The sequence below is a fragment of the Emys orbicularis genome, chromosome 13, assembly GCF_028017835.1.
Source record: "Emys orbicularis isolate rEmyOrb1 chromosome 13, rEmyOrb1.hap1, whole genome shotgun sequence".
NCBI lineage: Eukaryota > Metazoa > Chordata > Testudines > Emydidae > Emys > Emys orbicularis.
In genome coordinates, this window is record NC_088695.1 from 48,343,631 (window position 1) to 48,371,459 (window position 27,829).

At 60.9% G+C, this 27,829-nt stretch overlaps 1 protein-coding gene across 1 annotated transcript; it reads left to right on the top strand.

Moving 5' to 3' along the window:
• Positions 1 to 483: 483 nt before the first annotated feature.
• Positions 484 to 27,507, top strand: LOC135887617 (proline-rich protein 36-like). Its single transcript, XM_065415335.1, has 3 exons — positions 484 to 565; positions 24,166 to 24,245; positions 24,409 to 27,507. Exons 1-3 carry the CDS (start codon positions 484 to 486, stop codon positions 27,505 to 27,507), a joined length of 3,261 nt encoding a protein of 1,086 aa, XP_065271407.1.
• Positions 27,508 to 27,829: the final 322 nt, after the last annotated feature.

Consider the following 27,829-nt stretch of genomic DNA (forward strand, 5'->3'; position numbering starts at 1 on the left):
TCTCCACCCCTGCATTAGCCCCCCCGCTGCTGCACTAGCCCCCCCGCCCCAGCTGCTCAGCGGAGCCCGAGCCGGGGGGGCGCGGATGAGCTCAGGGGCAGCAGCCTGGCCAAGCCCCCCCCATCTACCTGCCCCCCCCCCCCCCCCGCTCACTGCAGAGCCGCCGGGGGGAGCCGGAGCAAGATGGCGAAGCCGCCGCCGCCGCTGCGCCCAGGGTCAGCACCGGAACAGCTCCTCGCCCCGCGCCGCGGCCCCCCGCCGCCCCCCGCCGCCGCCCCGCGCCCGCCCCGGCTCCCCGCCGCCGCCCGCTGACCCCGCGGCGCCCCGCACCCCGGCCGGGGCGGGCACCGGAGCCCGGCCGGCGGGGCTGAGCCGCTGGCGCGCCCCGGGGCGGTGCGGTGCGGGCCCCCGGGGGGGTGCGGGCCCCGCTCGGCCCCCGCCGCTGCGCTCCCGCCTGAGCCCCCCGCCCCCCGCTTGCCGGGCATGGCCGCGCCGCGCCTCGCTCTTGTCATGTCGCCCGCGCTGCTGCACCCCAGCTCGGCCTTCAGCTCGCCCCTCGACCCCGGTAAGTGCGGCGGCGGCGGGGGGCTGGGCGCGGTCCGGGGGGCGAGTCCCGCGCCTCCCCCCGCCCTGCGGTCCCCCCCGTCTCCCCTCCCGCCCCCCCCCGCCCTGCGGTCCCCCCCGTGCCCCCTTTCCCCCCGCCCTGCGGTCCCCCCCGTGCCCCTTCCCCCCCCGCCCTGCAGTCCCCCCCATGTGCCCCCTTCCCCCCTCGCCCTGCGGTCCCCCCCGTGTCCCCTTCCCCCCTCGCCCTGCGGTCCCCCCCGTGCCCCCTTCCCCCCCCGCCCTGCGGTCCCCCCCGTGCCCCTTCCCCCCCCGCCCTGCAGTCCCCCCCATGTGCCCCCTTCCCCCCTCGCCCTGCGGTCCCCCCCGTGCCCCCTTCCCCCCTCGCCCTGCGGTCCCCCCCGTGCCCCCTTCCCCCCTGCCCTGCGGTTTCCCCCCCGTCACCCCGGTGCCCGCTTCCCCCCCGCCCTGCGGTCCCCCCCCTTGCCCCCTTCCCCCCCCGCCCTGCGGTTCCCCCCGTGCCCCCTTCCCCCCCCGCCCTGCGGTCCCCCCCATGTGCCCCCTTCCCCCCTCGCCCTGCGGTCCCCCCCATGTGCCCCCTTCCCCCCTCGCCCTGCGGTTCCCCCCTGTGCCCCCTCCCCCCCCCTGCCCTGCGGTCCCCCCCCGTGCCCCCTTCCCCCCTCGCCCTGCGGTCCCCCCGTGCCCCCTTTCCCCCCGCCCTGCGGTTCCCCGCCCGTGCCTCCTTCCCCCCCGTCCTACGGTTCCCCCCGTGCCCCCTTTCCCCCCGTCCTGCGGTTCCCCCCCATGCCCTCTTTCCCCCCCGCCCTGCGGTTCCCCCCCCATGTGCCTCCTTCCCCCCCCGCCCTGCGGTTCCCCGTCTCCCCTCCCGTCCCCCCCAGCCCTGCGGCTCCCCGTCCCTCCCGTCCCCCCCCCCGCAGCCCTGCGGCTCCTCTTCCCCCCAGCCCTGCGGCTCCCCTTCCCCCCCAGCCCTGTGGCTCCCCGTCCCCCCCAGCCCTGCGGTTCCCCTTCCCCCTCTTCCCATTCCTTCGCCCCAGCTGCAGGTGGAGTTTGTCTTTGGAGCATGTTGTAGCGGGCACTGAGCCTGGTTCCGTCTCCCCCTCTCAGCCTGTTAACCCCCCTTTTTCTTTTTGCACTGAATTTAACCCTTCCTGACCCCCACCAGCGCTATCAGACCCTGCGGGCGGTGGTGAAGGGTGTGTGTGTTATTATTTATTTATTTATTTTAGCTGCTGCAAAATTGCAATTGTTTTGCAGTGATTTTATAGGGACCTAAGGGAATAAATGTCTGCAAAGGGCCGGCCCGATTTCTCAGCTGTGGCAGCCTTTGGGGAGGGGGCGCATTCCCTGGACATCTGTACCTGACGTAACTAAACATCCCAAACGTGTTTCCCCATGTGGGCTCCCAGGGAAAAGGAGCATTTCTCCAGGGCCCACTCCTTCTGTCTGGGGCTAGGACTGGCAGGGGTCCCGCTCGGGTTTTCTGCCCACATATTGCTTTGAGCCTAAAGGGGGAAATGGCACGACGCCAAACCCCATGTGGCTTGGATCTTGGGCTCTAAAGGAGTGAGGTGGGAGAGCTCAGCCGTAGGGACTGGGGTAATAATGGCTATTCCGTCGGTGATCGAGCCCAAACCTCAGTGTAAGCTTCGCTGGAGCTGCGTCCCTGCTGCCCTCTCTATTGGGATTCTTGGTCCCTGATTCACAGAGGGACAATGTTCCTGGTTTGGCTCCCCCGGACTCCTCTCGCTGTGAGGAATGTCGCTGCTTTTTATCAGCTGAAAGGAAGAAATCGAATCTCCTTGCAACAGGCCCAATTTGTTCTGGTGTGCGAGATCCATGATTTCACATTCGTTGTCTTACTGGGCATTTACCTTTATTGTCAAAACGGGCTGCAGGCCCGGGCGGGGGGGGAAGGGGGGCGGGGGGGGGTTTGCATTCACTGCCATAGCTGCAGCTGCCGATGGTTGGTGCCATCTCGACTTCTTAGCTGCGCACGGGTGAAAGATGGAGTCAGCTGGCTATGAAAGAAACATGAATTTGCCTTTAATACCTTGAAATGTCACTTTTATGTGCTCCCCTGGAGCTGTCAGACAGAAACAAACCGCTGTGTTTGGCGCTGATACGAGAGCTTGGCGCTTTTCCGGCGGCACTGCATTTTATTCAGCAGCCTGGGCTGTGTTTTGGAATCCTGGCTTCTGGGCTGCCTCGGACGGCATTTATGTGATTGAAAAAGGTGTGGTGACGAAGGAGAGACCCAAGCGATCAAGCCCCTCTGCTCCCCATTAAACGCTCATACTGGCTTTTGTTCCTAACGGGGGCCCGGGTGCATTAGCCCGTTGTATAGAATCTGTGAAAAGATGATTGATGGTTAGCGAAACGCTGATGAGCTGGCTTATATTTGATAGCGCATGAGGGGGTGATGCTGACAGTCGGTCACGCAGGCACTTCAGGGAGCTGGATGTTATGTAAGCAGCCGTTTTATGGCCGTGGTTGTGTTCCATCTGCAGGAGCACACGGCAAACCCGACTGCAGAGCAGTGGCTGTGTTCTTGTTTGTTTCTGGGGCTGGTTTGTGCAAATCTACCCCCTGTCATTCATTGTTGACGGCGAGAGGGTGAGGGTGGCCTGGCGGAAACCTCACATGCAGCCAGATGTGTTGAATTCCACATGCAGCGGTTACTCAAAACCCTTTGCATACATGCCCAGCACTGCAGAAGGCAGAGATCGACTTTGCTACTTGTAAAATCAAGAGTGATCTAGTAATGAGTCACAGAGCTCTGAGCACACCAAGCTCTATATACTTGCAGGTATTATGATGTTTACCAAAACAATGAGCTAAAAAGCCTGTGTGCGCGTTTGGTTTAAGTACACAACCAAACCAACTGCTTATGAGGTTGGTTTCCCATCAGGCTTTGTGTAAAGAGATCATCCATTTGCATCTGCAAAACCATTTTATTGGTAAAGGGCTAAATTTACATAGCTGGAACTAGCAACTTCCATTGCTAGGCACTGCACGCAATAGATTTGATGGCCTTGCTCCAGATTCTGCCTGTTAAAAATGAGATCCCTTTTCCCCATCCTCCTTTGGAAAATAAGATTTCTGTGCATCTAGCACAAAGTTTTGTTAGTAACTGTGCATAACCTAGTTCCAGAGTGTGATTTTAAAAAACAAAAGCATGTTTATTCTGCAGGAGACTTGTTGAGTTTGATTTGTGCTCTGAAGCAAACCCTTTATTTGCACTGAAAATGTTTTATCACTGGTGATACCAAACACCCAATTTGAGACCCTAATCTCTTCAAACGAGATTAAATGGATGAAGTCATTTAAAAATCTATCTATTTTAGGGATTTATACTGCGCTTCTCACCACAGCGACTGATCGCACCCTTGCATCTGAACATTTTTGTTTGTTGTTACAAATGACTCCTACAATTACTGTCAAAGCAAGAAAGTAAAGGGGAAAAATAGTGTTCTCTGTTCCCTCCATTTGTTTGCATTGTGCATTTGATACCACCTTGGGTCAGGCCATTGTGCAGTTTCCCCAGCTTGTCAGTTTCTTGGGTGTTTCATTGGGGCTGGAGCCTGGACAGCTTTAAAGTAAGAGAAGCTCATTGTAAACTCACAAACATTGGCAGGGGAGGGGCTGGGTACAGCCTGAAGCTACTTTTGGGTCCTTTAAAAAAAACAACCCCAAACCCAACTACGTTTCAAGTTGATGGTGTCGCTTTAACTTCAGGGGACGCTGGCACCATTCACATGGCCCACAGACACTGTGGGGAGGAAGGAAAACTTGGGAACAAGCCTGTTGAGACATGTGACTTTCAAACTTTAAAAACAGTGCCGAGGTTGCTGGTGGGGGCAGGTCACTAGGCGGCCCCAGTGGGATGTCTCGGAATGAACAGGTCACTAGGCGGCCCCAGTGGGATGTCTCGGAATGAAATGCAGGTCATTTGCAGTGCTGACATTTGTTTCACTGCATCACAGATGGGGGAGGCACCGGGGTGATGTTGGGGTGACGGGGCATTGGGGTGCGAAAGTGACAGTCAGGGACCTGCCAGTCCACAGCGGGTGCTGGCCCCTTAGTTTAGCCTGCGTGGCTGTATTACTGCTCCAGTCCTCCCTGAACAAATCACTTCTCTTTGGCTCCCCAGCTCTGTGCTGTAGGTGAGTTATGCAGCTTGTGTGTCGCTAACCCCTTGAGTGCAGATATACATCAGAATACTTCTCTTCATTGGGCTCTCCTGTACTGTGGACTCTGGATCCATGAACTCCCACTCTCCCCACCGCGGCCTGCATCTATTCCACCCTTTGGGATATTCCAGTGCAGGATCAGCGCTCAGATATCAGCCCACATTCCTCTTGGATTCCCAGCAGACGTTATCAGATGCCTCCAGCACCTCTTTAATTCTCGCTTGGCTAATCCACTAGCCAGACCCGGTCATTCTCCCCCAAAGCCCAGTGGACGTGCAAAGACTTGGTGGCAGACTCCACGCCATCCTTACCAAGCAGATTGAAGGCTGCGACTTACCAGAGACCCGCTGGGTGTTCGGTACCTGGATCTTACTGGATTTCTGTGGAAGTTGGGTGACCGTAGGCTCCTTTGCAAATCTCAGCCTAAAACTTCCTTGTTCATGTCTGCGGGGCGCTTGGCCCCTGGCTGAGCCAGGCCTGAGGTTTGGCAGTGGGGTGAGATACGGGGGGTGGGGCTGGGGGTGTTCTTTGTTTGAGGTGAAAGGAACCTCAAGCCAACTCCCCCATTCAGGGAAGAGGGCAGCTTAGCGGGGTGACGATTCCCTTCCCTATTTTCCACCCGATGGGGGGCAGGGCTGTACTGTCATTCTCACACCCCTCCCATCCCCATAGCCCCCAACCCCCCCCCAGCGCTCATGTGACCCACCCTTGGGCCCTGATCCTGCTCTCTCGTTTTGGTAGCTCCATGGGGACTGTAGTGACCTCCATGGGGAAAGAGGGGGTATTGCCATCTGCCACCACTGAGCAGGGTCAGAACCCCTCCCGCCCCCTAGCCTGGCCAAGGGGCCCTCACTCCCATGGGCTGGTCCTGAGGGTGTAGCCCATTTCGGGGAGGTGGGGAGAAAACAGGATGCCCAGAATGACCCCCCCCTTCTGTTTGCGAGCTAGACAGGGCAGGGCTGGGGGCAAATGTCTCTGGAGCAGGTGTTGGCTCCCAGCCCTCTCGGCAAGAGCTCCCTTCCCCCGGGGGGGCTGGGTTCCCAGCCCTGGGGGTTGCCCCTCAGCCTGGCAGTGCTTCTTGGTGCTGGCCTAGGCCTAGACCTCAGACTAGCCCATCACTCCCTTCCAACTGATGTCAGGGCTGGCGCTGGGATTCAGGAGTTCCCGGCTTCTGGAGACAACTTGTTCTCTTGGACCCAGGCCTTGTGCCCAGCCTGAGAAGCTCAGCTGAGCCCTGAGGATGGCTAATGTGCTCCAAGCCCGCAGAGCCTAAGCCATGTCTTCGCCTGCCGTATGCCTCGTGTCTGAGCCTGGCGGCTCCTTGCCAGCTCCCCACACTGGGGGTATCTGGGCTTCCTCCATGGCCAGGTCGCTCGGGGTTTGCGAAGTGTTTCGCTTCTGGGCTTGGGGTGAGCCTGGTGCTCGCTCGCAGCCTGCAGGCTTGAGCACTGTAGCACTCTGGCCGCTCCTGCCATGGAGGTGAGGGGTTGTTCCTGGGGTTAGACATCAAGTGGGCAGGGGGTGTGCAAGCTTCTCCTACTCTGCTTTACTAATGCCCCTCAATCCCGACCCGCAGCCCCCCACGATTCTAAGCCTGGCCCCCCCCCACACACTTCACTGTTTCCTTCCTGACCTCCAGCATCCGTCTGTTCCTCTCCTGGCTGGACACTTCGCACTGTCCCCGCTCGGGCTGGGAGCGGGTGCGCTCTGACGGGGATACTTACACTGAAGCTACCAGGGCAGTTGCCCCGTTGGCCTCCTCTGCCCAGAGCGCAGCACTCCAGAGGTGAAAGGCTGGCGTGACCCAGTGACCCATCTCTGCCCTCTGGTCAAGAATTTTGACGAAGATGCAAACTGCTCTGGGCTTTGGATGCTGAAGAGTCTGCAGCAGAGACCCAAAGGCAGTTCAGTGCCCTGTTGGCCTGGGCACATAGTCCGCATCAGCATCAGTCTTGCTTGCCTTCTCCAGGCCAGTGCAAACATCCGCGTGTGGAAGAAACCAGCAGCATTCAGTCTGCCGGAAGCAGTGGGGCTCTTGGTGCTGGCCCCATAGCTGCTTATGGGACTTGGTTGAGTAAAGCAGCTTAAAGCCGGACATCTGCCCTACCTTGAAGCTCCATAAATAGCTACGTTTGGCTGCTGCCCTGTGTTCTCAGTGAGAGCGAGGGAAGGTGAAATGGTCCAATGCTAATAAAACATCAGTCGGACCTGGGGTGGCTTGAAATGGCTCTGGGAGGATGCGCGGCAGGTTCCGGAAGCTGCTGTGGTTTGATGCCCCTTTTGCCTTCAGTGTGCGTTTTGCAGCAGTGCCTGTGTGGTCTCCAGTCCTGGCGCCAGTGTTTCTGGAGCGAGGGGTGAATTCTGAGGGCTGCCAGGGGCAGGCGGCAGTTTCAGACTAGACACGAGGTACAGCATCGAGCAGTGAGGGGGACTGGCCCCCTTGACCAGTTTACCAAAGGAGATGGGGGAGTTTTCAGCACTGGCCGTCTTTTGCAGTCAAGAACTGAATATCTTCCCAAGGGCGTGCTGTGGCCCAAGCAGACGTGACGGGCTGAAAGCAGGAATGACCGGGTGAGGGTGTCTGGCCTGGGTTTCTCAGCAGGTCAGACTAGATGACTATGACTCTGTTAGTGCCATTGGAGAGAGGTTTATTTTCTGCCTTTATATTGTCACAGGCTGAGTGTGTGCAGGTGGGTGGGGAGCTCAGGGACTGTTCCCTGGACTGTCTATAAAGCTGCTGCTTTCTCAGGGAAAGGTGGAAACTGGACCAGCCCCCTCCTTCGAAAAAGACTCCAGCAGACACGCCCCCTGATTTTAATAGGACACATGAGAGTGCACTCTCTGCAGGCGGTGCACAGCATTTATTGCACCAGTGCTCACAGCATGAGTCGTGGCCTGGCGTGTGTGCAAGGAGGTGGACGGAGCCCTGTGACCGTAAGCCCTGCTAGAACCATGACCGGCAGAGCGGGATTGTGACAGTGTTGTTCAGAGCACTTTTTATCCCAGGGGACCCCAAGGTGGCTTGCATGCTTACATTGTTATGCCGGCTATGCACATGGCATGCTTTACCCACCACTGAAATGCAGCCCCCTCTGGAGCAGAACATGGCAGCAGTTTAACAGCTGTACTTGCAATGCTGTGGAAGCTTTCAGGCCAGGAAGCGAAAGTGGTGCCGGGGACTGCAGACAGGCAGAACGTAGTTACCCCGGGAGGAAGCTGCTTGGGGACCCTGAGGTTAAGGGAGCTGTCAGAGAGAGAAATGTGACACTCCTGTAAAGTGTGAAAAGCCAAGCCACAGACAAGCCACCTTTCACCAGTCGCAGCCCTACAGAGCCCCGGAGCGTGAGCAAGGCCGTGAGTGGCTGTGTCAGGGCAGGGAAATGGAGTCTTTGAAATACCGAGGGGAGGTCTGGGGGGTGCAGTTTGCATTCTGGTCGCCCTGCCGGGCGGTTAGTTGGTGCCTTCTCCTGTAGCCTCCTGTGGGGCCTCATCCACCCACAGAGCCGGCTATGCTGGGCAGACCTGCTCGCAACGCGCAGTATCCGCTAACCCAGAACGAGCCACGTGGGGAGAGGTTTAGGCTTCGCAAGTGAGCTTCAGCCAGTACAACTGGATCAGGTCTGCCCAGAGAGCTGGAGATCGGGGGGCGAGGGAGCGGGGGGATGACAGGGAGGGGCTGTAAGATGGCTCGTTGTACCCCCCTCCCCTGCATCAAGAGAGCTGGAATTCACAGGGGGCTGTAAAATGGCTTATTGTGCCCCCCACACACACACCTGCATCAAGAGAGCTGGAATTCACCGGAGGGGGGGGCCGTAAAATGGCTTATTGTGCCCCCCCACCTGCATCAAGAGAGCTGGAGATCACGGGGGAGGTGGCTGTAGGTGGTGCGTCATCTCCCCTCCCCAGCATCAGGCAGGGCGGGGGCAAAGGCTGGCTGTTTTGTATGCTAGCGTTCCGTTCGGCCGGCAGCTGGGCTGGCCCTGGATGCTGGGACAGCCCCGGGAACGGTGCTCTTGGAGCACTGCAGTGCAGCAGGCTGCTTTCCCGTGGCGGTTGGGCTTCCGGATTAGAGTGGCGATTGGTGACGCTCCACGTTGTGTGGGGGGTTTGTTCCCCATCCTCTCGCCGCTTGGCCGCTCCCCCCTCTCCCCGCCCCGGCATGGGTGACAGTACAAATCCCCGTCAGAGCAAAGGAAGGGCAATGAATCCGTGAGGTTGTGAAGGGCTCCGAGCTCTCGGGATTCTGAGAGCCCAGTTCTGAGTCCCGGAATCCCGTTCCCCTGCCCCCGGGTCATGGAACATGATGTGCCAGACGGCCCCGCGGGCTGCAGGGAAGGTTTATCTTCGGGCTGCGCCAGGGCAGGGGAGGCGAGATGGGTGGCCGTTGCAGAGGCTGACTCCAGTGGTGTTTGTAACGGGCTGGGGGATCCTCGGGTGCAGGTTTAGGGAAGGGCGAGGTCGTTGTTCTTGACGCTGGGTCTGCCGTTCCCAGCCCGTTGGGTTCCGGACGGGGTTTGCAGACCCTCCTGTCTGCCTGGCAGCAGCGCGTGCAGCTGGGCTGTCGTGTCGGGCCATTCGCATTGTGTGTCAGGAAATTATCGGACCGGGTAATCGTCTCCCTTGTTCCCTGGCCTGTCTCTCCTGGCTCCGTGCTCTCCTCCCATGCCCTGCGAATGTGTTCTTGGTGAGTGTGTAGTTAGGGTGCAGAACAGGTGGTGAAAGTCTGAGTGTCAGACACGGTCCCTGGCTGCAGGGATCCTGCTCTGGAGCAAGGCTGGTTGGGCAGGGCCTCTGATTGCAGCGTATACACTATGGGAGTTCACTGCGGCAGGGATCTGCCTGCCGGATGCATTGCTGTGTGCTCGCAGCTCAAGCACAGAGTCCCAGACGTTGGGTGCTTTACGGAGAGGTGGGGCGGGGGGAAGGCACAGTGAGGAGAGGGGAGCCTGGTGCTTACCCAGCACTTCCGACTGCTGGAAAATAACCCCCCTGGGGTATTAATCAGTGCGCTAGCCTCGGGGAAGTGCTGTGGGGCGGTGCTGCTTGGCTGTCGGATGGCAGTTACCGGATAATAGCATCTGCGATCAATGGAGCTCTCAAAGCCATCTCAGAGCCCAGCAGGATTTGTACATCGCATGGGGCTAAACTCTCGATGCGCACGGGGAAGTGAGCCCCCCAGTGCCTGTAACGGGTGGTGGGCGTCGTCGGCAGGAGCCCAGCGTGCGGCACGCCGATCCGCTACCTGGGAAGCGAAGGGAGGAGGTGGCTCGGGGCACTGGAGCAGCTGGTTGTTCAGCCCAGGGAGCAGTGGCTCTTTGCTGTTCCTTGTGCTGACTTCATTTGATTTTTAAGAAATAATCCGCTTAAAAGCTTCCGGCTGTGTCACTGCTGCCCCAGAACTGCCAGCACGCAGCTCAGAGCGCCCCGACCCGTGGGCAGGTGGCGCTGATCCTGAACCACGCGTGATACTGATCCGTCCCCCGCGCATTGTCCCCTGGGGTTTGCTTCAGACTGACGTCTTCCCCTGGACAGGATGATCACCTGCAGCTTCCCAGAGAAGGGACTGAACCCTCTGGGCCACACGCTGCCAGGTGCTGATCAGGGCCTGGGATGGTGGTGGCCCTACGCAGACAGACAGCTGGCCATGGTGCTGGGGTGTTAGCCACGTACTGTTCAGTCCTCACGTCGGGGGAGGCAGGGAATCCAGTTCTGCTCAAGGTACAAACCGGAGCTCCATGCTCCCCCTGGTCGGTGCAGGTGGCTTTAAACCCTGCAGCTAGTGCGTGCTGGGGAGGGGCAGAAGTCCCTGCAAGTCGTACCCCCGCTGGCAGGGAAAGGGGGTTGAGGCTGGTTGTGGCCCAGTCCTGCCTTTTGCCTTGTTCCTTCCTTCCCACAACCGATTTCTCTCTCGTCACAGCTGAGGGGCAGCATCCACCTTGGGAAGGAGGTGGGTTTAACTATAGACACAAAGAGAAATTCTAAGGCAGGCAAATGGACTTTTCTGAATCATTTCTCACAAACGGCTGAGCAGAACCAGGCCCGATCCATGTGGGTACTAATGAAGGGAGGCGGGAGAACGTCCCTTACGCAAGACTTTCTGGCTGGTGCTTTGTTCTAGCTTTGTTGAGCCAGCTGTGTGGAACCCAGAGCAGGCAGATGCTGGGTGAGAGATCTGCCTGCAACATGGGCTTTGTAAAATCCAGGTAGCGCGAGACTCTGGCCAGATCCATGAAGTTTTTTGTATAGCAAACTATGTGAATCTGAACCAAATGCTGCATCGTTTCCCTTATTTATTTTTTAACTGATTGACTGATTGATTGCCTCACCCTGCCTTCCCCTCCCCCACAAATGTGAACCAAGTGCCAACCTCTGAAACAGGCTTTATTGGTAGAGAAAGGGCCTGGTTCCGTGCCTGCAACTCCCCTTTGAAACCAGCGTGCATTCCACGTGCCATGTGCGTTCAGGCCTGGTCTCTGAGACGCGCACATGCAGAGATCCTGCATTGGTGCGGTATAGATAAGAACCCTTGAGCCCAGAAGTTATTTTTATCTTTAAATATAAGCAGGTGATGTGGTGAAACTTACAGTCAGATATTTGGGGCCAGACATTTAGATTTGCGCATGTACACACAGTTACTTGGATTGCTCGTACAAAAGAGCCGGTATGTGTCTAGCTGGCCATTTAGCTGAATGAGAACCTATTTTGGACACAGTGGTGGTGTTTGCACTCGTGTGTTTCTGCTCCATTGTGCTTGTGTCTTTAGGCCCAAGATACCACACATGCAGCTCTGAGGCAGTGGCCTTCGTCCTGTGGGGAAGGAGCATTTGGAAGGCTTGCCAGGTTCTTTCTGGCATGTCAGTGGTTTTTTAAATGGTGATGATTCTTGGGAAGGGTCAGGAATTAGTTCCTTGCCAGGGCAGCATGGTGCTCATGCATCTGCCCTCTCGGACATCAAGGCCGTGACAAGCTAGAGAGCAGTGCAAGAAAGAATCATAGAATAGCAGGGTTGGAAGGGCCCTCAGGAAGTCATCTAGTCCAACCCCCTGACAGATTTTTGCCCCAGATCCCTAAGTGGTCCCCTCAAGGATTGAACTTATAACCGTGGGTTTAGCAGGCCAGTGCTCAAACCACTGAGCTATCCCTCCCCCCTAAGACTTAACGGCACCAGCAAATGTATGCTGCAGTGCCTGGGATTTGCTGCATCTTTGCTTATTGCTCAAGAGCCCAAGCCAGGCACTGCAGGGACCCCTGTGTGTGTGACAGGGAGATAAAGCCGCCATGTCCAACCACCAGCTGAGACTGAGTGACAGGAGCCTGCCAAGACAGGGGTTGGGCTAGGGTGAGATACCTCTGAGCAAACCCCACAGTGCTGGTATGGCCAGGAGAGCGCTCTCCTCTGGGGAGTCCTGGCTCAGTGTCCCAGGGCAGCGTTGGGGGTCGCAGTGCTGGGGGAGATGCGCTCTTTCAGATGAGGAGGTTCGGACCAGCTTTAGAGCCCCTTCTTTGGCATTGCTTAGCAGATGCTCAGGTGGGGCTCTCGCCTGTGGGAGTGGCTGGCTGCCCCGTGGCACATTCACACTGTGCTGCTACTGAACAGGCCTCTGAACACCGCCCGTTCTTGTGGCATCTTTCGGGTGGGCGAGGAGGAAACGCCATCCTTCACCGCTGACGCCCCTGCGGAGGCACGTCGGGAGGTGTGGGGAGGCATGGTCAGATCATGGAGTAGCTCCGCTCAGGAGAGTGCTGGAGAGCAGGCACGGCCGGGGGTCTTGAGAACAAGGCAGGCTCCACGGGGACTGGGAGGGACCCCAGCGGAGGTGTGAGCATCGAATAGACAAAATCTGCCCCCGGGGGTCAGACTGCCGGGAGGGGCTGTGTTAGCACCTTTACCTGACAGGTACATGGAGATAGAAATACACTCTGTAGGGACCGGCGCTTTGGGCATGCGCGTGAAATGCACATGGGGAGGACAGCATGCGTCAAAAGAGTCCTGGGACGGGGAGTGTGGGGGTCCAGTCTCTTTGTCTGTGTGTGTACAGCACCCAGCGCAAATGAGGGCCTGATGGGGATCAGAGCCCTGGGCTAATTGCTTTATTAATAATGACAATTTTATTCCTGTCTTTGCCACTCTGTCAGCCAGTCCCGTCTCCTCTCGGGCCTCGCTAACCCTCTCAGTAAGATGGGGGTGCTGCCAGCCTCCCAGGGGTGTGAGGCTTAGCTAATGAAGATGGAACATGCTGCTCGCCGTTCGATGCTTTGAGATCTCTTAGTGAAAGGTGTTCTGTAACAGGGCAGGGGATTATTCTCCGGATCTGGGGGCAGGCTCAAAGGGGCAATTTTTAAGAAGTAGCCTTTAGTTTTATGGACACAAGAAGCCCTCATTTAAACGTGTGCCTGACTGCAGCCAGCAAATGAGGTCATTAGGTGACCAACTTCTGCTGCTTGGTGCCTGTTGATTGGGTGTTGCATGAAATTGGAGGCTGGGCTGAGGCCCCTTTAAACATGTTGCTCCACATTTGTAGGTAAATTGAAATCAGAATAGTTGAAAATCCATTTCCTGTGTTATTGACCTGCCAAGATCTGAGTTCAGGGCTGGGTGACATTGGCCTGCTTTCGGAAGGAGCCCCGCCCCAACGTGTGTTAGGGGGCTGTACCTGGACTTGGGGCTTGGCAGATCGAAAGCTTTTCCCCTCCATCTTTGCTTGGAGATTCGCTCTGGTATGTGGGGCTGGGAGGGTGGGGTGGGGGCAGGTCACCCTCTCCCTGCTGCTCCATTCTCGCAGGCAAGCCATGGGGCATTGTGGTACGCAAGGCCCTGGGGGTGGCCGCGCTTCAGAGAGCAGTGCCAGTATCAGAGAATGGGCAAGCAGAGGCAATAGGCATTACATAAGAACGGCCATACTGGACCGATGGTCCATCGAACCCCGTATCCTGTCTCCGACAGTGGCCAGTGCCGGGTGCTTGAGAGGGGGTGAACAGAACAGGGCAGTTGAGTGGTCCATCCCCTGTCATCCAGTCCCAGTGTCTGCCAGTCAGAGCTGAGCATGGGGTTGTGTCCCTGCCCGTCCTGGCTAATAGCCATTGATGGACCTATCCTCTGGGAATGTATCTAATTCTGATCCAGTGCCCTGGCGTTCCCGTGTCCCATTGATAATCGTTCCTGCTATAGCTCATGTGCCCAGTCCCTAGTGAGGAGCTAGGAGTGGCCCCACTTAGCAGCCTTCATTTGGAAGGGCTGCATCACCCTGGCCAGCACCCTTAATGCGGGGTATCGTGGGGAGGGGGTATCAGTTCCCATTGACCTCGGCTGGGGCCAGGCCTGTCACAGAGATTTTCTGTTTGCTACTTGATTTGCCTCTGCACGGGCCCCTGCCTGTCTCTGTCGCTCGGCTTCAGAGCCCAGGCTTCTGGTTTCGTAACTGCACTGATCACGGCTGATAAAAATAGGCTGCTCCTCTCCATGCTGCTTCTCCCTGTATGTTACATAAAAGCTCCCCTGGCAGGTCTGCTGCTGGCCTCTGCCGTCCGAATGTGCAGTTCCCTGCGTCTGGCGCAGGGAGGTGTAACCCCCTGGTGCGCAGTAGAAAGGTTCGGACCCCTGGACTGAGCCCATTGTTGGTCAGCTGTCGGACGAGCCCTGCAGCTCCATGGGCAGCCCTGCCTGAGGGGCGGACGGCGTCCGATACTGCGCTGGGTTTTGCTTTATTGATGCGTGTGTGCAGCTCCCACTGGAGTCTGGATACCTGAGGATGCAGATTGGCTTACGGAGTCTAGGGGGTGTCTCTGTGGGGGCCTGCCGGCGCGGGCAGCATGCTTCCTGTTGGACGCTCTTGCTGCCTAGCCTGCTTCAGCGAATCGCTCTCTGGCCTTTGTGACGTGCCTGTCACAGCAGCATCGGGAGCAAACCAGCCTCAGCTCTCAGCCTTCCAGTGCACCGTGCAGAGGGAGCTAAAGGTGCCGTTTGGAACGGCCCTTCGCGCTCTGTGGACTGTCGCCTGCGGGCTCCTGGCCTCATGAAATGACCACCTCCACAACAGACGGGAGAGGCCTTGCTGGCTCTGCAGGCTGCCGGAGCTTTTCAGTCTTTGGCCATGGTGACGCGAGGGCTAGAAATTGGTCAGGAATGCGCACAACCCCCACGCTCGGTCCCCGGGATTTCCCCTGGCCTGCAGCTGCGGGGTTCACAGTGTCCAACAGCCAGACCAGAGGGCCTCCCGGTCCTTTGGTGTTCTAACCTGCAGTGGGGGCGATGGGCGTCGATGGCTGCTAGAGCTGCATTGGCCTCCCTGGTCCTCTGCGGTCAGCGCTTCCTGGCGATCCGGACGGCATGGGAATCCCAATGGGACGGATCGTGGCGTGGTCAGAGCTCCCGTGGGGCATTGGCTTCACTGGGTTATTTATCTACTGGACCTTTATCCCCCCCCCAGTATTTCAGACAAGAGGGGGGTGGGTGGGGACAGTAGCAGGACTTTGGGGACCTGAGATTTAGCATGGGGTAGGCGACCTCGGACACTGCAGTGCTGGGCGCAGTGTGAGAAGTGGTTTCATGGTTATTTGCAGTTGCATTAAGGATGGGCAGGGCCAGAGCTCCCGCCAGGCACCAGCTGCAGGAGCCTTGATCTGACGCTGGCTTAGCTCTCCCCTGAAGAGCGGGCAGGGTGGCAGGCAAGACACTGGGCACGTGTCAGCCACGTGCCGGGGTGCAGCTCTGCCCTCCCCCTCCCCCCCGGCGAGTCAGTGTCAAGATTCAGCTGCTGGGTCAGTTTGCAATTGGGGTGAATGAATGGCTGGCGTGGCTGGTGGTGGGAGGCCATGCCGTCCGCCTGGGGCAGGCGCTTGCGTATAGTCATTGGAGCTGGGTGTGTTTGTAATGGACCTTCGCCTGGTGTCCCGCACAGCTCCCCTGTGTCTCCGGCCTGACTAGCGTGAGATCTGGGGGGAGTATGTGGGGGTGATGGGCTGTCCAGTTGCAAGTTGTCTGCATCACGGGGGTCTGGGCTGGGGACTGGTGATCTTTGCACTGGGGGAGATACCCAGCCATGGCTTGGAGCGCGCACGTGACTGCAGGCTCCTGGGGCGTTTAATCCAGTGCCCGGGCAGCTGGGACTTACGGGAGGGGGGGAATTCCAGCAGCGGAGAGCTGCGTGCTAGTGTAGGCATGGCCCCCGCCACTCCACTCACGCCAGCCGTTCTGTCTGCCATGCTCTGTCAGCCCAGCTCCCCTCACCCTCCTCCAGCAGGCTGTCTGGATTGTCCTGCCCTGTGCTAAGATCACACCGCCCCGTCCCCCGCTGGGATCAGTCCCAGCGCTGCGTGCAGAGCCCCAGAGCATTGTCTGCGGCAGAAGACTTCCTAGAACACCCAGACCTGCGTGGTGTAGTCTTGCAGGCAGCCCCGTAGGCAGCCCCCACTGCTGCACTTTGGAAGGGGAAGGCCGGGATGGACCCACCACAGCCCAGGCCCCTGGGGTGGCGTCACCTCTCATGGGCTGTTCGGTGGGACGGTCTCTGGATCGGAACGGCACCGCCGGGGTAACTGATTGCTAGGTGGTTTCAGAGAGTTCCCGCCATGAGGAGTTACGGCGGATCCATGCTGGAATGGCACCTCTGGCGGTATTTAACTGTCCTGTTTGATTGTTAATTGAGACTCACATAAACGCCTTTCATTGGGTAGTGCATGATGTAGCGCGACCGCTGGCAGAAGCCAGTCACTCTTCATTTAGCCGTCGAACATGAGCTCAATTCCATAGTTTGTTAAAGGCTGTCACCCTTCAAATCGGCCCACCCTCTGCCCCAGATCCTGTCCTGTAGTTAGTTCAGACACTTACATTGGCTGGGTAATAATATTATATATGGAGATATACCTATCTCCTAGAACAGACCTTGAAAGGTCATTGAGTCCAGCCCCCTGCCTTCACTAGCAGGACCAAGTACTGATTTTTGGCCCCGGATCCCTAAGTGGCCCCCTCAAGGATTGAACTCACAACCCTGGGTTTAGTAGGCCAATGCTTAAACCACTGAGCTATCCTTCTCCCCAGTAGAGTAGAGCACAGGTAGTGGGGAAAGGGGCCTTTGGCGGGTCACAAGGCTAAAAGTCACCATCCCGCCTTAGAGAGCCACGGTGGGGGAGGGAATATCTTTTATTGGGCCAACGTCTGTTGGTGAGGGAGACAAGCTTTCGAGCTACACAGAGCTCTTTTTCAAGGGCTGGATTCGCAGCTGGGCCCAACCCCGATGGGGATCTGGATTCCAAGCCCTGAGCTGGGGCTCGGGGCGGTGGCTTGGCTGGTCAGGAATAGGAATGCAGTTGGTTGGAGGCCCGGGATTTACATTCATCTGGAGCAGGAGCAGAGGTGGTGGCTGGGATGCAGGAATCCTTGGCCGAGGCCCTGACGGCTGGGACACCTTTGAGTATCCAGAGAGCACGTTTCGGAGCCGCTGTCGCGCTCAGACCTGCCTGCACCTAAGTGCCGCAGCAGTTTAGTCTGCACCATGGAAATGGAGGAATCTCATCTGATCAGCCCCGCAAGGGGCTTGGGGACACGCTGGACGCTGAGGCCCTGTCCTGTCTGCCTGGCTTGAAGTCCGTGTCACTGTCCCTGGACCAGGCCTGCTGCTGCAGGAATGGCTCATGTTCCCGAGGGTGTGGCGTGAGGCGTGGGGCGTGGGCAGTGAGGTAAGCCCCCGAAGCAGGGCTCTTCAGACTCAGGAATACCCTCTGCGTGCAAATGGCCCAAGGTTTGCTGTAACGTGGTTAATTTCCCGTGTGAATTCCACGCTGGGAACCGTTGATGGCCTCAGTACAGCCCGGATGGTGGCAAAGCGAGTCACCGCCTGCCCCCTCTCCCCCGGGTAGGGAGGGGTTGTGTTCTCCGCCGTGTATTCGGCCAGGGGGGCGACCCGAACTGTTTGTGAGGGTGAGTTGTGTGTGTGGACGCCTGCCCAATGGGGACAGGAGTGAGTCCCAGCGGAGACAGTAGGGCTAGAGCGGGTAGGGCCTTTGGGATGGAGTTAAATCCATCAGCAATCCCTGGGGCCCCTGCCCCCCCCACGCATCTCTCCCGGGGGACACAAACCAAGGGGAGCAGGGGGGGTGCGGAGGTGGACGGGGCCCGGTGGAGTGGTGGCCCTGTGCTGTGAGGGGGACGGGTTGGCCTGTGTCTCAGCTGGACTAGCTCCTTGTCATTCCCGTTCCCCAGCATCGCCGGCCCTGTCAAAGGAAAAGACCCGGTATCTGCACCTCCCAGTGTGCATGCATTTGGCAGCAGGGCTGCCGGGGCCTCGGAGGTGGGGTTCTGGGGGGGGGGGGGAGCGCTCTGTGGCGAACGCAGCTTCGTGAGTCACTTCACTCCTAATAACCCCCTCCCCGGCCCAGCGGAGCCTCCCTGGACAGAAACACACACCAGCATGGCTGGGACAGGAGTGCGGGTGTGAGGGGACAGGAGCGGCTGGGAAACACGGCTTGGGAAGGTGACCTTTGAGGTGGGGTGTCTCCAGTGCCCCCCACCATGGCGTCTGGGCCCCACAGCGAACTTGGGAACAGTAGGGGAACACTCATTGGTTTTCTCTCCAGACACCCCGTCCGGTCTCCTCACCCCATGCAGGGGAGCTGCCCCGGCAGCAGAGCCAGGGAGCCAGGTTCTTTAGATTCTATTCCTGGCTGTGTTTCTGAATCACCCTCAATTTCCCCATTTGTTAATTGGCGGTAATACCAGTGCCCACATTCTGTGGGGCCCAGGGCACGCTCGCTGGACTGTCTCTAATGCCCCTTGGGACTCTGATGAGCAGCCCGGTAGAAGGCGAGGGATCCCTTCCCACGTGTGTTTCTCAGGGCCAGGGCCAGGGCCAGCTGCCGTGCTGGCTGGCTGCGTCTGGGCGAGCGGCACTCGTGCCCTGCGAGGTGTAAAATTGCTTTCCTGGAAGCTGCCCACAGCTCTGGTCCCTTAATCTCCCTTGGGATTAAAGTGTCAGTGCTGGAGGAGCCGCCGGGGGGAGGGCTGGACTGTTGGCTGGAAGTGACACTGGCGCTGTCTGTCTGCTCTGTCTGTGCCCTGGCATGGCCCCCGGAAGCCCCCAGGCACTGAAGAGCGGAGAGAAAGGACAGGCAGAGGAGTGGCACCCAGAGCCCGGCTAGCGCCTGGCGCTGGCACAGCAGAGCGCCCTCTTCGTCCCAGGCAAACAGCTTACCGGGCGCCCTGCCCCTTCCCTGTTCTCAGCCCGTCCTCAGGCCAGCTCTGTTCCTGGGGGGGCAGCAGGGGCAAGTGACTCTCCCAGGCCAAGAGTGCGAGTGCTGAGTGGGGCTGGGCTGGCACCAGAGCCGCGTGGGTCACATCCTGCTTCTGGATCCACGCTGTGTGCACGGCTGTTTTCTGCCTGGGGCAGGGGATGGGCTCAAACGCCGGGACCGTGGTGCCAGCTGATCCCTGCGCGCTGTCTTGCGCTGCAGGGAGTGCTGACGGGGAGGGGAGGGTGTGTGTTCAGAGGAAGCGCTCTCAGCAGGACGGGGTTGGTGCTAAAGTTTTGCTGACTAGACTGTAAAACGTAAGGGGGGGATTTTCAGAGGCTCCTAAGGCACAGATCTCATTGACTTGCAGTGGGGGTCGTGCTCCTAACACATCTCGGTGCTGGGACCGAGTGGGAATTTTCTGTAATATTTTTTCTGATGCCTGGGCGTGCCTCAGTTTCCCCCATACTTTGTATGGCTTCCCCCTGGGGGGAAAGGATTCAGTTTGCTCGCAGGGCGGGCTAAAAAAACAAACAAACAATCCAAGAAGACAATGGGAAGGCCCAGTTCCCAGAATATTGACCCCTAGCAACCAACCACCCAGAGGTAGGAGGATTTCCCTGCCGCTTAGCAGTCCCCAGCAAATCGCATGGTGTGTTTGTACAGAGCCTCTCATCCCGAGTCTATAGCCAGTGACTGCCTTGCCCACTACTGAAATGCAGCCAGCTCTGGTGTGAAACGCGGCTGGACTTGACAGCAGTCACCATAGCACACTGCCGCATGAGAATAGCAGCGGAATGGAATTACCTGGATTGCAGTTCGGCCAGGAACTAGACCCCAGTCCTTGCAAGAAAAAAATGTAAAACTTTGCCCAGGAATGGCAGCGGTCAGCTCCTGACTCGTAAGTTGTGTTGTAAAGACAGCTCATCTCCTCCAGCAGCCTTGCTAAGTGTCCAACCTCCTAGCACCTTTGCCATCCAAACAGTTGGCTGGACGGACGTCTTTCGTCCCGGCTGTTTTCCAGTTCAGGCGTATGTCGCAAACAGATCTGGGTTGGGCGCTAAACTGAGCGAGACTTAAACTGCAGCTGAGCCCAGGCGGTGGGAAGAGAGACCGAATTCCCTAGCACCGGGGCTGCACGAAGCCTGAAAGGTCACGCTCCATTCGCTCCTCTCCGCCATGACGGCGACGTCCCAAGGTTTCCTGCGGGTGTTCAGCTAAAGGTCACCCTGCAGCTCTCGGCCCTGGCTGGCTGGGCCCTGGGCCGCATGTGCGGGGGAGGCAGGGCAGCGCAGCGGCTGGAGGGTTTGTGGTGGAAGGTGTTCACGGGGAGAACAGGCAATCCCATGGCTGGAGGGCTGGGGTTTGTGAGACTGTGACGAAGTGGGACTGTTCTTAATGTTTCCTCTGAATACTGGGTGGGTGCCTCAGTTTCCCCTATGCATTTCTTAAGTCTCTAGGTGGTGGGGAAAGGCCAGTGTGCATCAATCACTGACACTCTGTCTCCCTGGCAACAAATGGCCAGGGCCCCTTCCCCCCCTGCAAGGAAATAGCTAAAGGTGAACAAAGAGATCAGGTGACCTCCTGGCCCAGGAAAGAGACAAAGCCGAGAGAAGGAGGGGCTGGAGGGGGTTTGAGTTTTGGAGCTGGCTGGGGACGGGGAGTGAGTGCAGACGGGGGTCTGCCTCGCTGGGCCCCGGAATGGACTCGGCGGAGGGGTCCCGTTCGCTGGACCTACAAGCTCTGTTCTAGACCATGTTCCTGTCATCTAATAAACCTGTTTTACTGGCTGGCTGAGAGTCACTCTGACTGCGAAGTGGGGGGTGCAGAACCCTTTGGCTTCCCCAGGACTCTGCCGGGGCGGACTCGCTGTGGGAAGCACACGAAGGGGCATATGCTGAATGCTCCCAGGAGAGACCCAGGAGGTGAAGCCGTGTGAGCTTCTTGCCCTGAAGACGGTCTGCTCCGAGGGAGAGGAGGCTCCCCAAAGTCCTGACTGGCTTTGTGGGGAGCAGTCCCAGAGCATCGCCCGGGGTCTCCGTGACAGTGGCATTCAGCTGGCGGGAGTTGGCACCTTTCGGTGCCCGCTGGGCCTGGAGGCTGGGGCACGTGGGATGGGGTTGAGCTCGGTGCCGCTGGCATAGACCGCAGCAACCCGGCGCTGAGCCCCCGGGAGGTGGTGAAGCTGAGGAGGGGTTTCCCCTTTTAGTATTCGCGGTTCCACATTTTATGACTTTGTTAGTAGCACCCTGGTGAAGCCCTTCCCCTCCGGTGGGAGAGCAGAGACCCTGCTCCTCCCCTGGGCCCCCCTAGGCAGGGGAGTCCTGCACATCTGGGCCCTGGTCCTGCTATGGCTGGGCAGGCGAGCCCATCTCTGTGCCGTGTCCATCTCTTACGCTGCTGTCTCAGAGCGCCAGCCAGAGGGATGGAGCATGGGTGGGTGACTGCGTTACTTAGTCCTGGATCCCCATCCCTCTCCCACCCCAGCCTCGCTCCTGGGCCCCTCAGAGCTGGGCGCTGGCACACAAAGGGGGTGTGCTCCCAGTGCGGGCTTTTGTCCTCTGTGAGTCCTGCCAGTCCGTGCCCGGCCTCCAGCCATACAAGAGGGGCAGGCTCTGTCCCCACCCGTGTCCTCCCGGGGAGTGGGTCCTGCAGGGGCAGCTAGGGCCTTGTGGTCTGAGCGCAAGCCTGGAAGGTGGGACCTTCGGAGCCATCACCCTGCTCTGACACTGACCCTGGCCAATCACCTCCCTGTTCTGTGCCTCAGTTTCCCCACCCGTGTCATGGGGTTGATGATGATATTTGCCTGCCTAGCCCGGGGCCTGTGGAGCTGGTAAAGCGCTAGGTGAGCGCTCAGTGCCTGAATCAAAGGAGGAGAGAGGGAGGCTCAGACATGCTCCAAAGACAACTGGTAAACAAAAGTCACCTCCAGTGCGGCTTCCTTTGCAACCTGTGTCTGCCCGGGCTGGGAGTGTGTCCAGAAGAGGCTCTCAGAGTGCTGCATGCTCTGACTGGGCCTTGCAAACCCACCCCCACCTCCCCATTCAAGTGAGCCAGGATTATCTCCATTTTATAGATGGGGAAACTGAGGCACAGAGCAGGGACGTGACTTGCCTAGATTTGTGCAGCAGGTCAGTAGCAGAGTCAGGAACGGACCCCTGCAGTTCTGAGTCCAGCGCCCTGCTCTAACCACTCAGCAGTGCTGTCCTCCCATTGCCGTGTTTTATTAGTCAGGGCGAGCAAAACTGCTGGGTCCGGGAGTGAGGCTGCACCACATTTCCATTTGCTGTGTGCTTCAGGGCGTGAACCAGCCTTAACTCCTGGGGGTCAGGACCTTGCTGCCGGGCGGGTTATCTCCAGCTGGGCGTTGGGCGGTTCTTGTACCTTCCTCGGAAGCAAATGCTGCTGGTCACCGTGGGCGCTGGGAGCCTGGGCTGGTCTGCTCAGCCTGGCACAGCCTCTCTGCCTGTGATGTGGGCGTGGAACACAACCCCCCTAGTCTGACGCCCGGCAGACCCGAGGGCGGTTCGCCGAGCTGCACCCGGTGAGCTCTGCAGCGGTTCTCTAACCTCCCAGACCGACCCGAGCCGCAGTTTGCTCTTCAGGCTGAGCCCAGCGAGATTCCCGGGGCCGTGGGCTGCGGGCGCGAGCTCTGCTGTGGCTCTCCGTCAGGGAGGCAGTGGGTTTGTGAGCCCCAGGGGAGGGTGCACTGTAGGCTCATGAATAGCAGCGAGCTGGGAGCCAGGTGGTATCCAGAGGGAGTCAGCCCGTGGCCAGCCCAGTCTGGTTTCTGCTCTGATTCGCTCTCTCTCTCTCTCTTGCTGTTCGTGCTCTGAGCTGCAGCCCTGGGTGGGTGGTTACCCCTAGATATGGTGACCAGATGTCCCGATTTTATAGGGACAGTCCCGATTTTGGGGTCTTTTTCTTATATAGGTTCCTATTACCCCCCACCCCTGTCCCGATTTTTCACACTTGCTGTCTGGTCACCCTACCCCTAGAGCGGGGCCCAGGGGCTGTGCACCGCTGGATGGCACCAGGACGTCTGCCCGTCTCCTCTCCCCTTGTGCCCCTGCAGAGGGGCTGGCACTGCCCCAGGATGTGCCCTTGCAACACCCAGCTGTGATCTGACTTGCACGCAGCCAAAGTCGACACTCAGCTGCTCGGTGGGTGACGCGCTGCAGGGGCAGATCAGAACCCACGCGCCAGGCTCTGAGGCAGCTGCGCTGGCCGTTAACCACAGACGAAGGCGTTCCCGGGTTGCGTGGCTCTTGCTGGTTGGTAGTTCGTAGGATGAAACTGCTCCAGTCCCAGGAATTTGGGGTGGGGGGAGTGATCTGCTCAGGTGTTTCGGGGCAGCATGTGCCGCGCGTGGAGGCACGAATGAGCCCAGGAGCCACCCAGGAAGCAGGGCCTGGGCGGGGGGACTCGCGGTGCTGCAGGGCAGGGCAGGGCCGAGCGGGGGAAGCAGCGCACAGAGGAGTGTCTCGGTTGGCTGAGCAGGGCAAAGCACTGCCCCTGGGACGAGCCAGGGAGGCAGTCGGGCTGTGCACCCGCTCAGCTCTGGGCTGCCCTGGGGCAGTGCCATGGCGGGGGGTTGAGCTCTGCGGGCACGTGAGGGGTTTCTCTGCTTAGTGCTGTCTGTCTGGAGCCCCGCTGGGGCGTCTCTTCTCCCCGGCTCCCGCTCCTGACTGCCCAGACCCTGGCAAAGCAAAACAGGAGCCAAGGGCGGGTGGGGACCCCGCCTTGGCCATTGCAGGCTAGTCCTGTGCTGCGGTGCCAGCCAGCAGTCAGCCTGTGCCCCCCACCCCCACCCCGGGGGGCTGGCCACAGGCCCGGGGCTGTTTCCAAGCCATGGTGCCGAAGGCCTGGGGGATCCTTCCTGACGTCAGGGAATGGGTGGGAGGTTGGGAGACACGGCCGTGTTGAACCCCCAGGAGCCGGTGCCTTGTGCTGGCCCTGGGGCCTGCCGGGCTCCCCCACTCCCGTTCCTCTCCCCTGACCCCGCTGCGGTGCCTCCTTGTGGCGGGCCGGGGAACAGAGCTGCAGAATGGCTGGCGCCCCGAGGCGACGTGGCATGCAGGAGACCGGCGCTGCCTTCATCCTTGCCACAGGCAGACGGGCCGGGGCTCTCGGGCCTCCCCCGCGCCCCCAAACCAAACCCTCCGTTCAGGAGAGCAAGGCCAGAGCCTCCAGGACCGGCTCAGCCGCTCCCTCTCCTGGACCCCAAAGCCCCTGTCCATGGTGCTGAGCGTAAGCGACTCACAGACTGTTCTCAGGCCCAGGCTGGGAGCCAGCAGCCCCTCCCTCCCCGCAGCCCTCGGCTGCTTCTCACACTGACATGGGGATTTGGCTGGTGCCGCTTGTCCGCTCTCACAGCGCCGGTGCCCCTGGTGCCCCTCATCCGCTCTCACAGCGCCGGCGCCTCCAGCGCCTCTTGTCCGCTCTCACAGCGCCGGTGCCCCTGGTGCCCCTCATCCGCTCTCACAGCGCCGGCGCCTCCAGCGCCTCTTGTCCGCTCTCACAGCGCCGGCGCCTCCAGCGCCTCTTGTCCGCTCTCACAGCGCCGGCGCCCCTGGTGCCCCTCATCCGCTCTCACAGCGCCGGTGCCCCTGGTGCCCCTCATCCGCTCTCACAGCGCCGGCGCCTCCAGCGCCTCTCATCCGCTCTCACAGCGCCGGCGCCCCTGGTGCCCCTCATCCGCTCTCACAGCGCCGGTGCCCCTGGTGCCCCTCATCCGCTCTCACAGCGCCGGCGCCTCCAGCGCCCCTCATCCGCTCTCACAATGCCGGTGCCCCTGGTGCCCCTCGTCCGCTCTCACAGCGCCGGCGCCTCCAGCGCCTCTCGTCCGCTCTCACAGCGCCGGCGCCCCTGGTGCCCCTCGTCCGCTGTCACAGCGCCGGCGCCCCTGGTGCCCCTCGTCCGCTCTCACAGCGCCGGCGCCTCCAGCACCTCTCGTCCGCTCTCACAGCGCCAGCGCCTCTCGTCCGCTCTCACAGCGCCGGCGCCCCTGGTGCCCCTCGTCCGCTCTCACAGCACCGGCGCCTCCGGCGCCCCTCGTCCGCTCTCACAATGCCGGTGCCCCTGGTGCCCCTCATCCGCTCTCACAGCGCCGGCGCCTCCAGCGCCTCTCATCCGCTCTCACAGCACCGGCGCCTCCAGCGCCCCTCATCCGCTCTCACAATGCCGGCGCCCCTTGTGCCCCTCGTCCGCTCTCACAGCGCCGGCGCCCCTGGTGCCTCTCATCCGCTCTCACAGCGCCGGCACCTCCAGCGCCTCTCGTCCGCTCTCACAGCGCCGGCGCCTCCAGCGCCTCTCATCCGCTCTCACAGCGCCGGCGCCCCTGGTGCCCCTCATCCGCTCTCACAGCGCCGGTGCCCCTGGTGCCCCTCATCCGCTCTCACAGCGCCGGCGCCTCCAGCGCCCCTCGTCCGCTCTCACAATGCCGGTGCCCCTGGTGCCTCTCGTCCGCTCTCACAGCGCCGGCGCTTCCAGCACCTCTCGTCCGCTCTCACAGCGCCGGCGCCCCTGGTGCCCCTCATCCGCTCTCACAGCGCTGGCGCCTCCAGCGCCTCTCGTCCGCTCTCACAGCGCCGGCGCCTCCAGCGCCCCTCGTCCGCTCTCACAATGCCGGTGCCCCTGGTGCCTCTCGTCCGCTCTCACAGCGCCGGCGCCTCCAGCGCCTCTCGTCCGCTCTCACAATGCCGGCGCCCCTTGTGCCCCTCGTCCGCTCTCACAGCGCTGGCACCTCCAGCGCCTCTCGTCCGCTCTCACAGCGCCGGCGCTTCCAGCACCTCTCGTCCGCTCTCACAGCGCCGGCGCCCCTGGTGCCCCTCATCCGCTCTCACAGCGCTGGCGCCTCCAGCGCCTCTCGTCCGCTCTCACAGCGCCGGCGCCTCCAGCGCCCCTCGTCCGCTCTCACAATGCCGGTGCCCCTGGTGCCTCTCGTCCGCTCTCACAGCGCCGGCGCCTCCAGCGCCTCTCGTCCGCTCTCACAATGCCGGCGCCCCTTGTGCCCCTCGTCCGCTCTCACAGCGCTGGCACCTCCAGCGCCTCTCGTCCGCTCTCACAGCGCCGGCGCCTCCAGCGCCCCTCGTCCACTCTCAAAATGCCGGCGCCCCTGGTGCCCCTCGTCCGCTCTCACAGCGCCGGCGCCCCTGGTGCCCCTCGTCCACTCTCACAGCGCCGGCGCCTCCAGCGCCTCTCGTCCGCTCTCACAGCGCCAGCGCCTCTCGTCCGCTCTCACAGCGCCGGCGCCTCCGGCGCCCCTCGTCCGCTCTCACAGCGCCGGTGCCCCTGGTGCCCCTCATCCACTCTCACAGCGCCGGCGCCTCCAGCGCCTTTCGTCCGCTCTCACAGCGCCGGTGCCTCCAGCGCCTCTCATCCGCTCTCACAGCGCCGGCGCCTCCAGCGCCCCTCGTCCGCTCTCACAATGCCGGCACCCCTTGTGCCCCTCGTCCGCTCTCACAGCGCCGGCGCCTCCAGCGCCCCTCGTCCGCTCTCACAATGCCGGCACCCCTTGTGCCCCTCGTCCGCTCTCACAGTGCTGGCACCTCCAGCGCCTCTCGTCCGCTCTCACAGCGCTGGCGCCTCCAGCGCTCCTCGTCCGCTCTCACAGCGCCGGTGCCTCCAGCGCCTCTCGTCCGCTCTCACAGCGCCGGTGCCTCCAGCGCCTCTCGTCCGCTCTCACAGCGCCGGTGCCTCCAGCGCCTCTCGTCCGCTCTCACAGCGCTGGCGCCTCCAGCGCCCCTCGTCCGCTCTCACAATGCCGGCACCCCTTGTGCCCCTCGTCCGCTCTCACAGCGCCGGCGCCTCCAGCGCCCCTCGTCCGCTCTCACAATGCCGGTGCCCCTGGTGCCTCTCGTCCGCTCTCACAGCGCCAGCGCCTCCAGCGCCTCTCGTCCGCTCTCACAGCGCCGGCGCCTCCAGCGCCCCTCGTCCGCTCTCACAATGCCGGTGCCCCTGGTGCCTCTCGTCCGCTCTCACAGCGCCGGCGCCTCCAGCGCCTCTCGTCCGCTCTCACAATGCCGGCGCCCTCGCCCACGGCTCCATCGTCCGCTCTCACGCTGCCCTCGCCCCCGGCTCCCTCGTCCGCTCCCACGGCGCCCTCCCACCCAGTGCCCTTCGTCCGCTCTCACGGCGCCCTCCTCACCCAGTGCCCTTCGTCCGCTCTCACGCTGCCCTCACCCCGGCTCCCTTGTCCGCTCTCACGCTGCCCTCACCCCCGGCTCCCTTGTCCGCTCTCACGCTGTCCTCGCCCCCGGCTCCCTCGTCCTTTCCCACGGCGTCCTCGTCCCCGGCTCCCTCGTCCACTCCCACGCTGCCCTCGCCCCCGGCTCTCTCGTCCGCTCCCACGCTGCCCTCGCCCCCGGCTCTCTCGTCCGCTCCCACGGTGCCCTCACCCCCGGCTGCCTTGTCCGCTCTCATGCTACCCTCACCCCCCGGCTCCCTCGACTGCTCCCATGGCGCCATTGCCCCTGGCTCCCTTGTCCGGGCCTGTGTGACATACTGCTGATCCTTGTCACGAGTGCGTGTGACGGGGCGTGCACTGGAGGACCGTCTGTTAGCCGAGAGGCTGGGGTCCTTACTCGGGCCTTGCCGGACCTAATCGACATTCCCATTTTACAGGGAGGGAAACTGAGGCACGGCGAGCCTAGTGAGGGGCTGTCCATCTTCATGTCTGGGAACTGGCTTAGAGAAATCCATTTCCTGCCCCTGCCCCTGCCCCTTGAAGGAGCCTGGCCGAGAGATCCTTGTCCCAGGGGCTCGTACCGGCTTTGCTGCTCTCCTGTTGTTCTTTGCAGGTCGCCCTGTTCTCTCTTGCCAGCCCCACTCTC